General features: G+C 38.5%; 1 protein-coding gene across 1 annotated transcript in view; it reads right to left on the minus strand.

Moving 5' to 3' along the window:
* CWF19L2 (CWF19 like cell cycle control factor 2) overlaps positions 1-22,129 on the minus strand; it is a 174,126-nt gene that overhangs the window by 22,341 nt on the left and 129,656 nt on the right. The window contains exons 15-16 of the mRNA XM_053595609.1: positions 10,959-11,168; positions 1,938-2,054 (exon numbers count right to left, since the gene is read on the minus strand). Of these exons, the coding sequence (XP_053451584.1) occupies positions 1,938-2,054; positions 10,959-11,168 (327 nt within the window). The remainder of the gene's footprint in view (positions 1-1,937; positions 2,055-10,958; positions 11,169-22,129) is intronic.

Genomic DNA, 22,129 nt, shown 5'->3' on the forward strand with positions numbered 1-22,129 from the left:
GGGGGAAAATTGCGTCAGCTCAGGAATTTGAGACTTGCCTGAGCGAGAGTGAGATCCCCAACTCCTAAAAAAAATGAAAAAACCCACCCAGGCGCCACAGCCAGCACCTGTAATCCCAGTGGCTTCCAGAGGCTGAGGCAACAGGATGCCTATAGCCCTAGTCTGAAGTTGCAGTGAGCTATGACACCACTGCACTCTGCTCAGGGCATAGGGTGGGACTCTGTCTCAACAACAACAACAACAAAAAAAAAAAAAGCAAAGAAATAAAAATAAAAAATAAGCAAGGAAATTAAAAATAAAAAATACATAAAAAACTGTGTACTACCGAAATTTACCTTTGCATTTTCTATTAAATAGAAGGTCTAAAATTAAATTTAAATTTTGGTGATAATGGTGATTAAAAACCACCTGAAAGAAGAGGCTTTTGTATTTGCAAACAATATTTTGTGTTAAGTTAAACCATTTTTTAAATCTATCCAACAAAAGAGGTAAATAATATCAGAACAGAATTAATTTGAGTTGTTGTACATATTGTAAAGTAAAAAAAAAAATTTATGAACTACTTCTTTAATCTAGGATTCAGACATTTCATTAACTACCTGAAGTAATTTATAATTTCTAACAAGTTTTTCCATTTATTACACAAAAGGGTTTATAAAGCCATTATTTGCATAAAACAATTTAGCTTTTCCTCCCTCTCTTGTTTTCCATAAAATCTGTAAAATTATAATACAATGTGAACTAGCATAATCCATACTTTTGGCAGAATTAATAAACCATTTTATCTCTGCATTTCTCACAGCAACTAAAATATTATGTTCACGTACTCAGTATCTGTTGAACTGAATACATTTCTTCTTTATCCACTTCGATTTTCTTTCGCCAAGTAGATTAAATGCTTATAGAAATAAAAAACCTACACACTAGATTCTTGTAATTACTTAAAATATTTTTGGCACTATAATTTACTATAAGTTACATCAGTTTTATATGCATAAATTTTTAAAAGGCATCCCCCCAAAAATTCTAAAATAATTCTGAAAACCAAATCTCCATATTTTCCACCTTAAATTACACACTGGTCATAGTATCTACAACTCAGAAGAACCAAAGTTTCAGATAAAAAAATGCCTGTCTTGGGCGGCACCGGTGGCTCAAAGGAGTAGGGCGCCAGCCCGATACGCCAGAGGTGGCAGGTTCAAACACAGCCCCAGCCAAAAAAATGCCTGTCTTCATTCTTACTCTTTTTTGGCTACAGATGTAATAAAACAAACTGCTCTTCTACCTTTCACAGCATAAACTTAGAAAGCACAGGGTACAAGAGAATAAATTTCATGCAATGCATTGAACACCTCCTCCTCTGATATCCTTAGCACGCGCGGCCAAGATCTGTGGTCTCTTGTGAAGCAATAAAAAAAAAAAATCCCTGAATCCAGAAGTTGGACCAGGTTATGAAGGCAGAAGAGCAGAAATTAGAGCTATTAACACAATCACCACAAACCAAGGCCGCTGAGAAGGCCAATTCCACAACAGGAAAATATAGCAACTGCTAAATATAAACTTGTGACTCTTTACATCTCTTTTCATTATCTGAAAATTTCTTTCTTTTTGGCTGGAATTTATTAGCTTCCTGTGGTAATAATGACTCTCTCATACTACACAAAGCACTGATTAGAAATCTTAGATTGATTTCTTTTAAGTAAAAATAATTATTACTTTGTCACAGTTTATTTAGTAGACAAAAGTTTTCAAAACCAGGGGTACATAAGGGAAATAAAATGATAGAAACATTATGATCCCAAACTATGAAAACACAAGTATTTAAGTTCAGAAACTAAAGTCATTGAATAAAGGTATAAAACTGGCTGGAATTCTTCACAATAGTTTGCAACAACTGCTCATGAGCCCTGCAGTGATGATGAGCATATGGTGCTGACCTGAACTTCCTCCCAGATGTCTTCATCCAATAAAGTAGCTGCTCTGTGGTGCTGCAAAGGGGCTATCAGGCAGTGGCCCTCAGTGAGAGAGCAGGAGTTGGGTAAACATAAGTAAACCTGTGGGAAACAATCGAAAGGTGAAATATTATTACTATTTAGTCTTAGTTATAACAGATGAGCTCCTAATAGGGAAGTTTAAACATTGTAAAAGCCATAAAGATGGTTTTTAATAAACTGGAAACTGAGAGCACAAGTCTCAATTTTCACTTACACATCAAAGATTAAGATTAGCCAAGGAAGGGCAGAATGAACGAAACTTTACCCCTAACTTTAAGGAGCTATATTTTTTAAAATTCTTGAAACAACACAATTTGCCCAAAAATAAAAAGGCACATAGCCTGGTAATTTGAGTTGTCCAACTGACGCTCATTAATCAGGCATTCCTTCTCTCATTAGCTAAGAAAGGAGAATTAACCCAGCTAAGAAAGAAAGGAAATGACTTTAGAATGGCTTTACTGCTGTATTTAGTTGTATACACAAATTATCTAAAAGCTGGTACTTTTTTTCCATTATACACAACTGTCTTAAAAAAAGAAAGGTTAACTGAAATATATGTAGTGAACAAAATGGTTTTTCTATTTTCTATTATTTTTTTTAAGTTTTAACTAGAAATATTTTACATGGCAGAACTTTATTTATTTAACAGAATAATGAGAAACAACAAAGTAGGGGTGGGTCGGTATCTGCATAAATTTACAGTAAAATCACAACCATATTTGCAAAAAGAAAAAAAAGAAAGATTTTAAGAGCTAAAGGACTAGCAACAGGCCTCTTTTTTTTTTTTTGACAGGAATCTGCTATTTAATAATAAGCCGTACTCTACCATACATATCTATGCTAAAGCAAACAATTTTCAAAAGAATCTTGGAGTACAATAGTTATTCCTAAGTATGACAAAAAGGCATAGACACCATAAAGAAAGACACTAATAAAATTAACCTCATTTGATTTTTAAATTTCTGAATGGGAAAATAAATCAACAGACAATGGGGTGGGGATGGCAATACTTGTGACAAAGGGCTAATTTCCTTACAAGTACACAGTAGTTTTACAATTTCCAACATCCAGTTTCAACAAGGAGAAACAAGATTCCAATTCTGCCATGGCCTAGCTTTGTGACTGCGGGTAAGTTGCAACCTCTATGAGGCTGGGGCTCCACTTCTCTTAGAAAAGCTGGACTGGCCAGTCCACAGCAGGATCCAGTAAAGTGTGACTGTCTCGAAAACTTCTGTAAACAGTTCCCCAATTCAAAGCAAAACTGAAGGAGGCATTAACAAACGTGCTGAAGTCTTGCTCTTCCATACACAGACAGGCTTTGGCTTTGGGCATCGCGCATAGCACAGCTCCTGTGAGCCACCAGTCATCGTCACACAGTCCATCACAGTTATAGGAGGGTGGGGGGGGCTATAAAACTTAGAAACTGAAATATTGAAGAGAATAACTAAACTTCCTAAGTGATATACTGAGATAAAGAGCCAGGTCAAGGGCGGCGCCTGTGGCTCAGTGAGTAGGGCGCCGGCCCCATATGCCGAGGGTGGCGGGTTCAGACCCAGCCCCGGCCAAACTGCAACAAAAAAAAAAAAAAATAGCCGGGCGTTGTGGCGGGCGCCTGTAGTCCCAGCTGCTCTGGAGGCTGAGGCAAGAGAATCGCGTAAGCCCAAGAGTTAGAGGTTGCTGTGAGCTGTGTGATGCCACGGCACTCTACTGAGGGCGGTAAGTGAGACTCTGTCTCTACAAAAAAAAAAAAAAAAAAAAAAAGAGCCAGGTCAAATATCACTCATAGGTCAGATAACATGCAATAAAATTAATTTTAAAAGTGTTATAAACATAACCATCACCTAAAATAGATATTGAAAATTATTTTTCCCTGGGCAGTGATTAGAACCTGAGGGGAAGGGCCACATTTATGGAGTATATATAGTTCCCTTACAAAAGAGGCCCCAGGCTTGGTACGTGTAGCTCAAGCAGCTAAGGCTCCAGCCGCATACACCAGAGCTGGCAGGTTCGAATCCAGCCTGGGCCCACCAAACAACAATGACAACTACAACCCAAAAATAGTCAGGTGTTGTGGCAGGCACCTATTGTCCCAGCTACTTGCGAGGCTGAGGCAAGAGAATCGCTTAAGCCCAAGAGTTGGAGGTTGCTGTGAGCTGTGACGTCACATCACTCTACCCAGGGCGACAGCCTGAGGCTCTGTCTCAAAAAAAAAAAAAAAAAAAAGAGGCCCCAGAGAGTCTGTTTGTCCCTTTCAAAGGGACATGTGAGGACCCAGCAAGAAAAAGGCTCTTCATAAACTAGGACATGGGCCCTTACCCGACACTGAATCTGCTGGCACCTTGATCTTGGATTTTCTAGCCTCCAGAACTGTAAGAAATAAATTTCCATTGTTGATACATCACCTAGTCTATAGTATTCATGATCTAACAGCCCAAACTAAGACATGGGGGAAAAAACAAATAAACAAGTGAAAGGTACAGCATGTCAGACAGTGAGAAGGGTTTCTAAAAAGACATAATAGGAAAAGAGCACAAAAAGTGTCCAAAGAGAAGTTAAGGAGCACCGGCTGGGATGACATCTAAGATGAACCTAAAACAGGGAAGGGTGTATGCAGGAAGTGCTCCAGGGAGAAGAAAAGGCCTGTGAGAAAGGAGTAGACTGGGTGTGCTCCCCACAGTCGGCCAGTGTGGCTGAGAGGGGAGAGCCCGGGAGGGAGGCAATGGGAGGGAACGGGCCTACAGGCCACAATAAGGAGTCTGGCTTTTGTCTGAGAGCCAGATTTGACTGATACAGACCTAAATTTGAAAATATGAAAATATAACTCTGGCTACTGTATAGAGAAGGGGACAAGAGAAGAACCAGAAAGGTCCATTAGGCAACTATTGCACACAAGAGTCCAGCAACAGACGAGGGTCACTGGAGCCACAATAGGAGGTATAGAGATCAAGAGACGTGATCAGATAGGAATACACTGTGAAACTTATTCATTCAATAGGATTTAGAGATGGGCAGTAAGAACTACCCCAGTGTCTAATCTGAGCAAATGGAGGATGAAGATGTACTGGGGCAGGTATCAGATGGGGTAACGGTAAAGGGAGGGAGGGGACATTCTGTCTCAAATATCTATTAGACTTCCAAGTGGAAAAGCTATTAAATAAGTGAACCCAGAATTCGGGGAGAGATTTGAGTTATGTAAATTTGCTAGAAGAATATAAAAATAACTAGTCAAAAATTAGATGGGATCACTTGAGACAAAGGTCTCTCCATTACAGCATTTTAAGAGGGTATAAGTAAAAATTCTGAAGAAGTCTTCTGAAGTAGATTGACTACACAAACACATTAGGCTGTTCAGTCCTCCAAACACCCACACCCTTTACAGCATTACTGTAGCTTCTCCCGTCAAGGGGTGGAGACCTGGCCTGTGACTCACAAGGGCCAAAAGAATAAGGTAGAAGTGATTGTGGTCTGGTCCAAGTCTAGGCCTCTAGAGCCCCAGTGCACTTTTGCTCATTGTCTTGGAATGAGTGTAGCCCCCATATGAACGAGCCCATGCTAGCCCACTGGAAGACTAGAAACCACATACAACAAATGTGCCATCCCAGCTGAGACCATCCTAGGCCTGAGGCCAGGTGACCCAGCAGCTAACTACAGGTGCAGAGTCAGGCAGCTAAAACCAGACCAGACTGCCTACCCATACAATCAAGACTTAACAGCTGACTATGGTCTTCACCATACATTTCAGTGTAGTCTGTTACATATGAATATTATTACCTCTCCTCTTCACCCACGAGCAGCGCCTGTGGCTCAAGGAGTAGGGCGCCAGTCCCATATGCCGGAGGTGGTGGGTTCAAACCCAGCCCCGGCCAAAATAAAAGTATAAATGGAAGAGCTAATTCTCAGCTTTTATACACAGTCTTTATAAATCTGAAGTATGAAGTCCAATAAAGGCAGCACCCACTTCAGACAACTTGTAGTTCCAAGAATAAACCATGTTGTCCTCTATCTTCTAATCCCTGGCATGTATCCTACTCTACCACTACACTGTAGCACAAGACTCACTTCTCTAGAAGCCTTCTAGAGGCTCCAGGGTACTGGAGGAGTCTTCCAGATACTCCAGGGTAACTGATATACTCTTCTGTGTTCCTGTAACTCTCCTGGCACATATATCACAGCAGTTAAGGCTGGTCTATTTATGCTTTTGTCTGCTCTCATAAAAGTGTAAACAACCTGAAAAGATTTTAGCTGCATTTATATTTCTAGGACCTAACAATGCCTGACAGATGATACTAAATGCTCAATACCTGATGAATGAATGAATTAAACAATTCTGTTTCTTTTTCTAACTCAAATTAAAAGCAGATGAATGGAATCATATACAAATATTAAAGAATAAACACAAATCTTCAAGTTATGAGCATAACACTTCTTTGGCTTATTCTATAAAATACCCATCCATTGACTGCTAACCTACTCTGGGAAAAACCCTCATACGGCCAGCACTCTGGGCAGCCAAGGCAGATGGATTACTTGAGCTCAGGAATTTGAGACCAGCCTGAGCAAGAGCAAGACCCATCTCTAAAAATAGCCAGTTGTGTGGCAGGCACCTTAAGCCCAAGAGTTTGAGGTTACTGTGAGCTGTGATGCCATAGCACTCTACTGAGCACAATAAAGTGAGACTTTGCATCAAAAAAGAAAAAAAGCCTCACAGTTTGCTGAAAATACTAATAACGATATCATAAAAAGTACAGCATTCACCTGTAACATGATTGTCTATGTGGACAATCACAAAGAATCAACAAAAATTTCCTGGAACTGATAAGTGACTAAGCAAAGTAATAGCATAGAAGGCTAATATACAAAAGTAACTACTTTCCATGTATTAGCAATGAACAATTAAAATTCAATACCACTTGCAATAGCATTCCCAAAGTGTAATACTTAAGTATAAATTTAATAAAATATGTACAGGATCTGGGTGTGGAAAATTATAAAACTCTGATGAAAGAAACCAGAAAAGATCAAAATAAACAGAGAAATGTTATGTCTGTGGATTCAAAAACTCAGTATTGATTAATTCTACCATTGATCTATAGATTCAATACAATCCAAATCAAACTCTCAGCAAGCTATTTTTTAGATATTAGAGTATTTGTTCTAAAGTTTAAAGCCAAGTCGAAGTCTCACACTACCTAAGATTTACTGTAGATTTAATGTAGTAGCCAAGACAGCACGGTACTGACATATAGATCAACAGAACCGACTACAGAGCCCAGAAACAGGACCACATAAACACAATCAACTCATCTTTGATAAAGGAGCAAAGGTAATTCAATAAAGGATTGTCTTTTCAACAAGTGGTGCTTGGAACAACTGACATGCACGTGCAAAAACATGAATCTAGAGAAATCTTACGTCTTTCACAAAAATTAACCCTAAATATAAAATGCAAAATTACAAAACATCTAGAAAAAAATTGTAGGAGAAAATCTACTTGACCCTGGGTTTGACAATTTTTAGATATACATGAAAAGCATAATTAAAGAGAAAATGGTAACTCAAACTTCATGAAGAATTAAATACTTCTATTCTGCAAAAGACACTCTTAAAAGAATAAAAACATGAGCCACTGATTGGAAGAAAGCATATGCAAAACAGATATCTGGTAAAAGAACTGTGCCCAAATTATACATTAAAAAAAAAGAAAGAAAGAAATCTTAAAGCTCAAGAATAAGAAAAAAACAAATAATTAAAAATTAAGCAAGAGATTTCTAGAGACACCTCACCAAAGATAATATACAGATGGCAAAAAGCATATGAAAAGATGCTGAGTATCTCTGTCATTAAAAAATTGAAAATCAAAACAATGAAATACCACTAGAGGATTACTAAAATCCAAAAAACTGACAATGCTATACCGAATGCTGGTAAAGATGTAGAGTAATGAAGTTTTCATTCATTGCTGTTTGAAATGAATAATTGGGCAACACTTTGGGAGATGGTTTGGTGGTTTCCTGCAAAGCTGAATAGTCCTACCATGTAATCCAGCTAGTGTTTACCCAACTAATTTGACAACTTATATGTACACAAAAACATGCATACAACTGTTTATAGTAGCTTTATTTAGAATTGTCAAAAACTGAAAGCAATCAGGATACCCTTAAAAAGGTGTAAGGATAAATAAACTAGCACAGCTATACAATGAAAAATTACTCAGCCATAAAAAGAAATGAGCTACTAAGGCCATGAAAAGACCTAGAAGGACCTTAAACTCATGCTGTTAAGTGAAAGAAGCCAGTCTGAAAAGACTATTACCAGGCATGATTTCAATCATTCTAAAAGGACAGAAAACATAAAAACAGATCAGCTTTGGCCAGGAGTTAGGCAGGGATGGCTGAATGTGGGAAACATAACTCTCTACTCCTTATGCACAGACTATGCACAGTGATTTTCTTCCAAAGAGTATACTTAGGGGGAGGGGGAGAAAAGAGAGTCAGGGAGATTAACTTCACAGTGGATAGACAGAAAAACACTAACTCAGCCAGTCAACAGCGGTCAACATCAACAGAGATACATCACACTGAGACAATGTCATAAAATGCCATTTTATTTCTGTGGTTTGCCTTCCAAAAACCAAAATCTGAGTTTTGCCATGAGGAAAACATCAGACAAATTCTAATAGAATAGAGAATACCTGGCCAGTACACCTGAAAACTCTCAAGGTTACCAAAAACAAGGAAAGTCTAAAAAACTGTCCCAGCCAAAAAGAGCCTAAGAAGATGTGACTGGTGGGATCCTGGAGAAAAACAGGACACTAGGTAAGAACTACAGAAATCTCCATAAACTCCTCAGTAACAGCATCAGTACTAATTGTGTAATTGTAACAGACAGACTACACTGGAGTTAAGATGCTAGTAAGAAAGGAAACTGGGTCCCAGGGACATGGAACTCCATGTGCTGTCTTCTCCATTTTTCTGGAAATGTAAAACTATTGTTCTAAAAAAAGTTTTGGATGTTTTTTAAAGCATAATATTAAGATAAGAAGGTAGATAGACCACTTTTATAAAAAGAAAAGAGAGAGAAGGCAAGGCTGGCTGCTCAGAAAGTTTACTGTCTCTCTGAATGCAAATATAGTTTCATTAATATATTTGAATTTCAGAAATTACTTTAAATATTAGAAATATAAGGTGAGAACTATCAAGTGGCTCTGAAATACTGTTTGTTATTATATTTCAGCTTAAGGGCAAAGTAACTCCTTAGAAACTCATAACCATATGTGATTAACTTGGGGAATAATTTGTTATATATTAGCTACAATGGATGAGATAGGCAGTCAGATCAATATTGTGGGAAATTGATAAAATTCCTTCTGATCAGTATTTCAAATATTTCTATACTGAAATATGCACAGATCAAAGGCTGAAGGTAAATGGTAGTTTTTAAAGCAAAGACAGCAAAATAAAGCACAGGTGGAGAAAGGAGAGATTCAAATGATCTCAAAACCTTCAGAATTAAAAGCGTGGTCCAAGGGCAAAAAAACAGAATAGTCAATTCTCAAAAATTGAAAGCAAAAAAAATTGAACACCATTAGAAATGACTAATTGGAAAACGTGACTAGTTCACAACCAAAAAGGAAAACAGAAGAAAAGTAAAGGAATGTTGAACAGACAATGCAAGACTTAAAAAAACAGAAATTTCTGTTTATCAGCCAAGACAATTTCCTGTGAACAGAAACACCTCCCTGGGAGCACAGCCTGTAATGAGGATGCCACCGAGCGTCCGCAGACTTCACACCTCTGTGCCTCTCTGGACTCGGCCTGTCTTCAGTCCACAAGGGAAAAAGAAAGAAACCCTGAAGTTTCCCTAAGGCACTGTGTGAAAAATTTAAGTATTACCCTATTTAGTCTCACATTTTTAAAGGGGAATAAAATATTCATACATGAGATAATAATTGTAAAAATTTAAATGTTTACCTGAAAGTCAGGAAAGGAAGTTAGAAAAATTAATATGGGTAATTGGTTAAGGTGGGTTTTTAAAAAGTTGGTTAAATTTTGAACAGAATTTTTACCACCTTTTTTGATAAAGCATGAAAGAAAAGAGAAGAGACAGTAAGTTAAGTAAAAGAAACCAAAATCCAAACTAACATATTAACTATTTTAATGATCTAAAGACACTAAAGACTACAGTGTGAGGGGCCTGGTGAGGGCGCACACACGAGACAAACAGCACCAACACACGCAGGCACATTCCCCGAACCACGCCTCCCTGCCTCCCGGGAGCGGGTCGCTCACGCCACCTCTTCTGCCTTCCCCTCTCCCTCCGCTCCAGACTCCAGTTCCATCGGTGCCAAGCTCGGTTCCTGCTCAAGGCTTTACCCTCAGTGATGTTCCTTCTGGAAACATCACTCATTCATTTCCTCATGTTACTTGCTCCTTTCCACCTCACATATCTTTACTAACATATCTCACATATCTCAGAGAAGCCTTCCAGACCACCACATCAAAAATAATACCCCCATCATTTTACCCCATTCCCTCACTTTATTTGCATATGACAATTAACATTCTCTTAAATCAAGGCAATTATTACTTTATTTATTTTCTGGCCTATTTCACCAGAATACAAGCTCCAGAAGTTTACCTGATTCTCTACTTTTTCCCAGTGACTAATTAGGGTCTATCACATGTCAGGCATACAAAACTATTTTGCTCAATGTAAGAATTAAATCACTAAACATTTATTGAAATAAATGACTATTATGTACCACAAACAAGGCTAGATGATTGGTATACAGCAGTTGAGTAAAAGTCATCTCTGTCTCCATGGAGCTTAAAAACTATTAGGAGACAGACGTAATAAGTAAAAGAAAGAAAATATAAACCTCTTCAAACTGTGAAATAATCTAGGAGGAAACACACGAGTTCTATGTGAAAGTAAGCAAAGATTAATAAATGTTATACTTCTTACCTTAAGTCCTATTGCAATAATAAGGTGCTTGGGAAACTGAGAGCTGTCAAAACAATACAGACATTTCTCCATCTGTGCAGCAAGATTCCGATGCTCAGCAACAGCTTTCCTCCTCTGTTTCTCTTCTTCGCTGCGACATTCTCTCTCGGCTGCTTTGGAGACAAACATGTCATCCAGAGTATAATAGTCTCCATCTGCTTTTCCCATAAACTGAAAAAGCAAAATAACAGTAGTAAGGAGAAGAAGGCAGTAGTTAAAATTTTATTGTACTGTAGGTTCCTAAAAGCACATCAGTAAGTTCTAGGATACAATTTATACATTAAAAACAAAAGAAAAAGGGGTGGTGCCTGTGGCTCAGTGAGTAGGGCACTGGCTCCATATTCTGAGGGTGGCGGGTTCGAACACAGCCCTGGCCAAACTGCAATAAAAAAATGGCCAGGCATTGCTGAGGGCACCTGTAGTCCCAGCTGCTCGGGAGGCTGAGGCAGGAGAATCTCCTAAGCCCAAGAGCTGGAGGTTGCTGCAAGCTGTGATGCCACAGCACTCTACCAAAGGCAACAGAGTGAGACTCTGTCTCTAAAAAAACAAACAAAAAAAAGAAAGAAAGAAAAGAAAAAGAAAACATCATTAAAATTTAACCTTGACTTTTAAGAGTCAATCTATCATCATCATCACCATCATCATTACAATAGCTAAAATTTATTGAATATTTACTATTTCCAATTCTATGCAATTCATTCTTGTTTATAGGGTGATGGTAGGGACCATCATCATTTTCATCCAATAGATGAGAAAACAAAATCACAGAGGCAAGAAACTACTTTCACTTTAAAAATTAACAGACACACTGTAAGAACGTAAAACATTTTTCTGCCGTATCTCTAGGTGCCTTCTTTACACACCTCCACCAACATAAACTGGACAGAATTATGCTTTTAAAACACAAATCTTATTTTCTTATCTATGTTCTTGATTAAAATCCTCAGAGAGTTTTACACTGTGTACAGGATCAAGTCCAAACTCTGGTCTGGCCTACTAAATCATATATGTAGAAAAAATAATATTTAAAAGCTTAGATTCCACAGTCAAAATCAATGTGGTAAAATTCAATCTGCATAACCTTGGGCATGTTATTTATTATCTATGCTCTATGTCTTACTTTCTCATTTTACAATGGTTATGACAATATAGATTAAATATTCCTTATCCAAAATTTTTAGGACCAGAAGTGTTTTTGGATCTCAGATTTTCTTGGATGTTGGAATCTTTGCATGTACCTATGCAATATCATGGAGATGGAACTTGATTCTAAACACAAACTTCGTTTATGTTCATATATCCCTTAGACACATAGCCTGAATGTAATTTTATACAGTACATAAATAATTTTGTGCATGTAACAAAGTTCTTATACACTGAACCATCAGAAAGCAAGTCTCACTATCTCAGCCGTCCAGACAGAATCACAGCAGGTTCACGCTTAAGTGTACCTGCTGCTGCATTAGCTCGTCCTCACACAGTTACCTGGTCCTTGGCATCCATAACTCTGGTAAAGGCTGTCAGAGTTTTTCAGAGTGAACACATGGGCCAGGTATGGAGTTTTCTACATGTGGCATCAGAGAGATGCTCAAAAAGTTTCAGAATTTAGAGCACTTCAGATTTCAGATTTTTGGATTAAGGATATTCGACCAGTATTAGCGACCTATTAGAATTATCGCACTTAACCTCACAGCATGTTCCTGGTGCACACTAAGAACTCACAAGTGTGAGCCACCATCACGATTTCAAGTCTCCTCACAACCTGGCACTGACGGCCTCTCCAGACACGTCCAGCCGCCCTGTTTTCAGTCCTCAGAAGCACAGTTAGCTTCAGGCTCTGCACATGATGGTGCCCTCAATTTGCCCTCAATGTTGCCCCTCTAATTCTACTTGCTATTCCATCCTAGGCTTAGAATTTAGTTGTTACCACCACAAAAGAAACTTCCTCAATCTTCCAGGCCCTGATCTGTACTTACATCAGTCTCACGACTACGCTGGATCATAATTGTTCATTAACATGTCTTATCTTTTTCTTTTTTTTTGTAGAGACAGAGTCTCACTTTATGGCCCTCGGTAGAGTGCCGGGGCCTCACACAGCTCACAGCAACCTCCAACTCTTAGGCTTAAGCGATTCTCTTGCCTCAGCCTCCCGAGTAGCTGGGACTACAGGCGCCTGCCACAACGCCCGGCTATTTTTTGGTTGCAGTTTGGCCGGGGCTGGGTTTGAACCCGCCACCCTCAGTATATGGGGCCGGCGCCTTATCGACTGAGCCACAGGCGCCGCCCTTCTTTTTCTTATTATGTTCTACTTACTGTACTAATTACTAAAACAAAACAAAACTATGTTTTCTTCTTCATCAAATACAAAGCAACAGCAATATGCTTGGATGTTAACAGACATGTACAAAGACTTGAAGGCAGATGAAGTAGCTCTATGTATGTCAACGTAAATTTCAGACGAAACAGCATTATAAATAATAAAAAAGGTAGTTTGATAATAACAAAAGAGTCAAATCATCAAGAGGACCTAACAATCCCAAAGTTTATGTGTCTAGTAACAGTACATAGGACCAGAACTGCAAGAAAGACAGATCCATAATGTAACCAGAGAGTTACATGCCACTCTATCAGTACAGAACAACCGAAAATCAACAGGTACATGAAAGACAAAAACACACTACTGCCGGACCTAATGGGCACTGAGAGAAAGTCCATCCAACAGCAGCAGAATACACATTTTTCTCTCAAGTGTACACTGAATATTCACCAAGATAGATGACATTCTGGATTCTAACACAAGTCTTAATAACTTTAAAAGGATTCTAGTAACAAGTATTTTGTTTAATGCGATCCCTATCAAAGCACCACTGTCATACTTTAAAGATCTGGAAAAAATAGTATTCCATTTTATATGGAACCAGAAAAAACCTCGAATAGCCAAGCCATTACTCAGAAATAAAAATCAGGAGGAATCACACCACCAGACTTCAAACTATACTATAAATCTATAGTGATCAAAACAGCATGGTACTGGCACAGAAACAGAGAGGTAGATGTATGGAACAGAATAGAGAACCAAGAGATGAACCCAGATACTTATTGTCATATGATCTTTGTTTTGTTTTGTTTTGTTTCCTTTTTTTATTTTTATTAAATCATAGCTGTGTACATTAATATGATCATGGGGCACCATACACTTGATTCATAGATCATTTGACACATTTTCATCACACTAGTTAACATAGCTTTCATAGCATTTTCTTAGTTATTTTGCCGAGACCTTTACATTCCACATTTACTAGGATTCAAATATACCCTTGTAAGATGCACCGCAGGTGTAATCCCATTAATTCCCCTCCCTCCACCCACCTCCCCCCTCCCTGTCATATGATCTTTGATAAGCCCATCAAAAATATAAATTGGGGGAAAGATTCCCTATTTAACAAATGGTGCTGGGAGAATGGCTGGCAACTTGTTGACGACTGAAACCGAACCCACACCTTTCACCATTAACAAAAGTTGACTCTCACTGGATAAAAGCTTTAAACTTAAGACATGAAACTATAAAGATTCTTGGAGAGAGTGCAAGTGAAGAAGTTGGCCTGGGAGAATACTTCATAAGGAGGACCCTTGGGCAATTGAAGAAACACCAAAAATACATTACTAGGATCTGATCAAACCAAAAAGCTTCTGCACAGCCAAAAACACAGTGAGTAAAGCAAGCAGACAGCCCTCAGAATGGGAGAGGATATTTGCAGGTTATGCTTCTAACAAAGGTTTGATAACTAGAATCCACAGAGAACTCAAACTTATTAATAAGAAAAGAATAAGTAATCCCATTTCATCGTGAGCAAGGGACTTGAATAGAATCTGCTCTGAAGAAGATAGGCACATGGCCTACAGACACATGAAAAGATACTCATCATCGTCAGAGAAATGCAAATCAAAACCACTTTGAGATATCATCTAACTCCAGTAAGAGTGACTCACATAACAAAATCCCAAAACATCCCAGATGTTGGTGTGGATGTGGAGAAAAGGAACAATTCTACACTGCTGATGGGAGTGCAAGCTAATACATTCCTTTTGGAAAGAAGTATGGAGAATACTCAGGGATCTAAAAGTAGACCTGCCGTTTGATCCTACAATTCCTCTACTAGGTGTATATCCAAAAGATCGAAAATCATTTTATAACAAAGATATCTGCACCAGATTGTTCACTGCAGCTCAATTCATAATAGCCAAGTCATAGAAGAAGCCCAAGTGCCCATCGACCCATGAATGGATTAATAAATTATGATATATGTATACCATGGAATATTATGCAGCCTTAAAAACTGCTGGAAGAAAGGAGATAAAGAAAAGGAAGAAAGGCATGAAAATAAACCTCTTTATTGTCTTTACTAAGAGTCCTGAAGAAAGCTTATGACATTATATAAACTCAATTTGGTACACTACAAATGCAAATCAAAACCACAATGAGTTAACCACTTCCCCCTCACTAGGATGGCCAGAAGCAAACGGTCAGATAATAATGTGCTGTCAAGGACATGACGAAATCAGAACCTTCGCACACTGCTGATGGCTGTGTAGAATGGTGCACCTGCTCTGGAAAGCAGTCTGGTAGCTCTTCAAATAATTAAACATAGATTAATGAAAAAATTAAACATATGGGTTACAATATGAGCCAGAAATTCCAGTCCTAGTATATACCCAAGGAAAATGAAAACATATATCCACACAAAAATTTGTACATGAAACCTTATAGCAGCACTATTTGTAAAAGTCAACAGCAGAAACAGCATAGATGCCCATGAGTGACAGATAAAAAAATGTGATAAAGCCATGCAAAATGGAGTATTAGTCATGAAAAAGAATGAAGTACTACTACCTGTAAAACGTTATGCTAAGGGAAAGAAACCAGTCCTGAAAGACCCACTGTTATATGATTCCATTCATACAAAATGTAGAGAACATGGAACCCCATTAAATAGAAAATAGATTAGTGGGTGCTAAGGGCTAAAGGAAACAGGCTTGAGAGGGACAGACAGTGATAATGCAGGGCTTCCTTTTGAGGTAATAAATATGTTCTAAAATTGACTAGGGTGATAGGTGCACATTATCTGTAAATAGACTAAAGATTGTTGGATTGTGTCCTCCCCTCCCCTCCCCTTCCCTGCCCTCCTTCCTTTCTTTTTTTTTTTTTTTGAAAAAGAGTCTCAAACTGCGGCCCTGGGTAGAGTGCTGTGGTGTCACAGCTCACAGCAACCTCAAACTCTTGGACTTAAGTGATTCTCTTGCCTCAGCCTCCCAAGTAGTTGGGAGTATAGATGCCCACCACAATGCCCAGCTATTTTTTTTGTTGCAGTTGTCATTTTTTTTTTAATTGGCCCAAGCCGGGTTCGAACCCACCAGCCTCAGTGTAGGTAGCCAGCGCCCTGCACTGAGCTACAGGTGCCTCCCTGAATTGTATATTTTAAATGGGTTGTGACCTGTGTGGTGTGTGAATTGTATCTCAATAAAGCTGTTTTAAAAACAAAATAACTTAACTTTACCCAAAGAGTGAACTGGCCTTTGCCCTCTGCTCCTCAGAGATAATCTCTAAACACTTGGAGTGTCCCACCTGGTAAGATTATCTGTTTAACTGGGATCCTCTGGCCACACTAGATAGTCTATGCCAACAATGTGCTTTATTACGTGGCTTTGAGCCAAATACCAGCTCCACCTCCAGAGTGACTGAAAACCAAGGTCATTCACACAAGCAATTAATCATGTCTGTGACAAAACCCTAATAAAAACTCTGTACAGTGAGGCTCGGGTGAGCATTGCTGGTTGGTAACACAATGTGTATACTGCCACACATCATTTCTGGAAGAAGTAAGACTTGTCCACAGCTCCACTGGGAGGAAACAACTGGATGCTTTGTGCGTGGTGACTCAAATCCACGAATCTTTTTCCTTCACTAATTTTAATCTGTATTCTCTCACTGTAATCAATATTAACTATGAAAGTAACACCTTTCACTCAATTCTGAGAGTCCTTTCAGTTAAGTATAAACCTTGAGGGTGGTCTTAGGGATCCCTGAACTTGCAGTCAGAAGTGAGGGAGTCGTGAGGGTCTCTAACATCATGGCTGCCTGGACAGCCAGGACTTAGAGCACATTTACAGAAATGGTCACCAGGAGGTTTGGAGCTCTGCCTCTCCTAATGGACACAGAATGCAAACCCATTTGTGTCCCATGTAAAAATATTTACATCACTAGCCACACCTACCATTGCCCCAACAAGCTTATGAACAAGGTGGCCATGCAGAGGCAGAAGTTATGAATGAGCTCATCTGCACGCACTGGGCTATATCCACAGCTGAATACCCAGTCTGCCAACAGCAGAGACTGCTACTGATCCCCTGATCTGACACTTCCCTAGAGAATCAGGCACTGGCCTGGCATCAGGGTGAACAGACCGGACTACTTCCATCACGGAAGGGGCAGTGCTTTGTTCTTCCTGGAATAGACACACTGGATATGGACTTACCTTCACTGTGTGCCATGCTTCTGCTAAAACTACTGTCTCTAGACTCAACAGCATCATGGTATTCCACACATCACTTCTGACCAAGGTACTAATTTCACAGCAAATTAAGTATGGCAATAGGCTCATGTTCACTGAATTCACAAGTCTGACCATGTTCCTCATGACCCTGAAGCAGCTGGCTGATGAGAACGGTGAACTGGCCTTTGGAAGACAATTATGAGTGCCAGCGAGGTGACGATACCTCGGGCTTGGCAACATTCTTCAGGATGCAGTATATGCTCTAGAACAGCCTCCAAACTATGATCCTCCCAACACCAGGACTCACAGGTCTGAGAATTTAGGGGGTGAATGGGAATAATGATATGGGTAAAATGTCTATCATTATTGCCCCCAGTGATACACCAGCAAAATTTTTGCTTCCCATCCCTGTCACTTTATAGACTCTACCATCTAGAGGTTTTAGTTCCAAATGGAGGAATAATTCCACCAAGGGACATAACAGCAACTCACTGAACCTGGATGTGAGACTGTCACCTGGCCGATTTGGCTCCTCCTTCCATTGAATCAAAAAGCACTGTACTGGCTGGAGTGACTGATCCTATCAAGAGGAAATCAGATCAGACTACACAACAGAGATCAGGGGAAGTATGTCTGGAAAGCAGGAGACCATTTAGAGCACCTCTTAGGCTTTCATGGCCTAAGAATAAAGTCAATGATTAACTACAACTCGATTAAGGCAGGACTGCAAATAAACAGCCAGGCCTTTATAACGAAGGCTTGGGTCACCCCACTGATCAAAGACACAGCTAAGCTAAGGAACAAGCCCAAGCTAAGGTGCTACTGAGGGCAAAGGGAATACGGAATAACTAGTAGCCACAAGTATTAAAGTTATAAATACTGGTTGAAACCACAAGACCAGTTGCAGTAATTAATATTGTAACAGTTACAAGTATCCCCTCAATATCCTGATATGAAAATGTATATGTGAATACATGTTTATATTAGCCACATATGTGTCTTTTCTTCTCCTCACATATCCCCTTACCGTCTAATATAACATGTATCAATAATAGTTTTATATTCTTTTCTGGGGAAGGGCTTGGCACGTTTTTGGTCACACGTAGAATAACTATATGATGCTAAGCAGAAGCATGCTTTATATTATTTTATTTGTAGATTAAATATGGTTTAAAAGGAGATGCTCCAAAGTAACAAGGAGTAGACTGTAGTCCCTATGTCAATTTGTCTAGTCTATAAATGATGTACATTTACCAGAATCCCCCTTCCCATAAGTTTCTGGCTAAAGTGGGCAACAAAAGGGCTTCTAATGGGGGACATGAAGGGTAAAAGTGAAGCAGTGACCACTTTATGGTTTGTGCACTTTGTCACTTATCTGCTGGCTCCTCGCTAGCACCAGCAGCAACTACTCCCTTCCCTCCACTCTCCTTCAGCCTCTCCAATTTCTGAGTCAGACGTGTGTACTCAGCTCCTGGCCCCTACCGGACATCCACACCACTGAAGTCAGATGTGACAAGAACTGGTAAGCATCCTTTTCCATCTTTGAGGGCTCCAGCTTGTGCTTGCAGATGCAGCTTCCTCTTGTTTCCCCACTGTTTACAACCATTTTCCCTTCCCAAGATCCTGCCCTGTGGATGTCAAGCTCCAACATCAGACGAAAACACAACAGCTTTACAGAGACTGCTTAACCAGCTCCCACAACTGCATACGGGCAAAAACTTATAAAATCCCTGCACGTATATGTGCTTCTCTAATTGAAAAGCAACCAATACAGATCCAACCTTCTGTAAGCAGCAGTAGCAAGCTATTTTTGTTAAGAGGCTCTGCTTGTACATTTTTTCGAAAATATTCCAAGAACAAACACTATTTTTAATATATTTAACCACTGTTCAAAAATAGTATAAACATTATATAAAATTTAAGTGTTTCAAATGTGAATTGTATAATATGGTTACTGGAAATTAATATAATAATAAGACCACTCCTATTCTGCTTCAGTCCCTCTCCAATGACCAAATCAAACAATACTACCATATTTTATGTAGTACGTCTAACCTGAATGTAATCAGTCCTCTCCTTTCTCTGGTCCTACGCCTTGGTCGCTATGTTTTTTATAGAATAGGCACTAAATTTAACAAATGGCTCCAGTATAAATTCATAAGATAAACTGGCTCTTCAACGTAATTGGGTTAAACTTCCCATTTCCCATGGTAGCTATTTCGGAAGATGACCAACAGACCTTGGAAAGTCTAATAACTCCCCTCTTACTCTCAGTAGATAACTTCAAAGAGAAAATTAAAATCAAACAAGAGCTTCCTCATCTTTCTACCAATGAACCTATAAACTACCTAGCAAATACATGCTACATACTCCTTCCCCCTGCCATAATGAAGGAAACATTGTATTCCCATATAAGTCAACGCTGCCATCCCTGCACCGGGCCCTATCCCTCCTTACATGTTCTGGATGGGACAGATCTCCGCGGTCTGCTCAGGTATGCCAGTCATAACTTCTCCTTTTTCACTATTGGCTTTTCTTTCCCTTTCCAACAATTCTTCCAAATAAGAATTTAAGTAGTAAGTATGCTAAAGATGCTTTTATTTTAAACATCTGAATGGAATACACATCCACTTGCCATCACAGTCACAGCTAAATGAACTGTCATCAGGATTTTATTAAAGTGACTGATAACTGGTAACAATGTGTGAAGTGCCAAATTATGACTGATGTTCATAATACAGCCTTGGTTATTGTAAACTGGTTCATAAGTCCTTCTGAATAGTCCAAATTTTCCCAATAGCTAAGGGTTTATCATTTCAATCTAAAAACATTTCTTATGTAGTCATTTTGATAGGAGACATTTTAAAACTATTATAAACATTCCTACCTTTTAAAACATAATATGCAGAACTGGATTTAATTTTTTCCTGATAAAACATATAATTATTGTGACAATAACATGTCACAATTCAGGAATGGTACGCTGGGAAGCCAGCTGCATCTATGCTAGCTGTATCCACAAGACTTCCATGCTTTTTTAGTTATTTCTCTCCCTTTTTTCTCCTCATTGTTTGTTTTCTACATAAAGTCAGCCGTCAGTTCTTACTGCTATAAGCATTTCTCCTTGTGGTAGTCTATTTCCTCACAATTTGATGCACTTATATTTCTGGTCTAAAACTGGGTAACAAAGCACATAAGAATTACATGTCATATAAAAGACCTTCAGAGGTACCTTCTCCGGGTAATCAATAGATAGTTGTTAAATGTAGAGTAAAAACAGAAAAGCTAGCCAATAATCCACTAAGATTTAGCTAGCATCAAGAGAAGAGACACAAAATGCCACATTTTAAAACCACAATGACAAACCACCAACACGGATTCACATGCTTGCCTTACTTCCTGGCCCACAGAGACATTCTAGATAGAAGCAACTTTTTGAATCCTGTTTCTTTACTACCAAACCCCATTTGTATATTGCATTATCATGATGCTAAAATATTCACAATAATTTATTACAAAAAAGAAAATAAAGAAAGTAACTCCATACATTTAAAAAATTAATTTAAGATTACTTAAAACCCAACCAAAGACTGAGATTCCTACATGGAATTATTCCTCGAAGTGGAACTAGAGCCCACTTGGCAAAGGCAAAGAAGAGCAAATAACGCTGTATTAAGACAACATAATTAAAACTGTGGTATTGTTCTTTACCTTATGTTTTTATGCTACGTGAAGCACAGAAACTGGTCTGAGGTTATCAACATAAGGAACTAGGCTTCCCATGCTGATATGTACGTATGGTGCATTTCTGGTCCATGAAAATTAAGCCAACTTAAGAAAGTGCTCAATGTAGGGAAGTGGTCAACTATGGAGGTTCTACCATAATTAAAACTCTCTTAGTTCACAAAGAACCAGTATCATTATCACTTAGTTCATTTAAAAGAACACTAATCAAGTATTAGCTTTTTGAAATAGCAATTAATGTATTACATGTTTCAGTTATTCATATAACTATCAAATAAGCATTCAGCAGTCAACAGCCCTTTAACACTCGGCCTAGTAATTATCAAATAAATATTAAGTTTAAGTTTAAGCTGACAGAAAAACTTCAAATGAAGTATGTCTTATTTCAAGTTGACTGATGAGAAATAAAAAAAGAAAATACACATCTTACTATAGCAACTCTCTGCTGACATACTCTATTTCTAAAAGTTGTTTTTCTACTAAATCATGTACCCTATAATGCTAAAAAGTCAGTATCTAAATAGATATGCTGAATGAACCATAAATTTAGCTACTAACCAACCCTGTTTAAAAAAAAAAAAAAGGCAAGACAAGATAAACCAATGGAATTCCACTAAATTATAATAAAATCTTATGAGCTAAGATGGTATCAGAATCAAATTCTTTCACTTTGAGATGATTTAAGTCCCTTAAGTTGATTTCTTATTATTGAGTTCCTTACAAAATATTTGGGCATTAAAACTAACATATTAGAGATGTAATAAGTTTTCACGGCACAAGAATGAGTCATTTTTTCCTAAGTGATTATCTCTTCGAGGAAGTAAAAATCATCAGTAT

Source organism: Nycticebus coucang, chromosome 6, assembly GCF_027406575.1.
Source record: "Nycticebus coucang isolate mNycCou1 chromosome 6, mNycCou1.pri, whole genome shotgun sequence".
Taxonomy (NCBI): domain Eukaryota; kingdom Metazoa; phylum Chordata; class Mammalia; order Primates; family Lorisidae; genus Nycticebus; species Nycticebus coucang.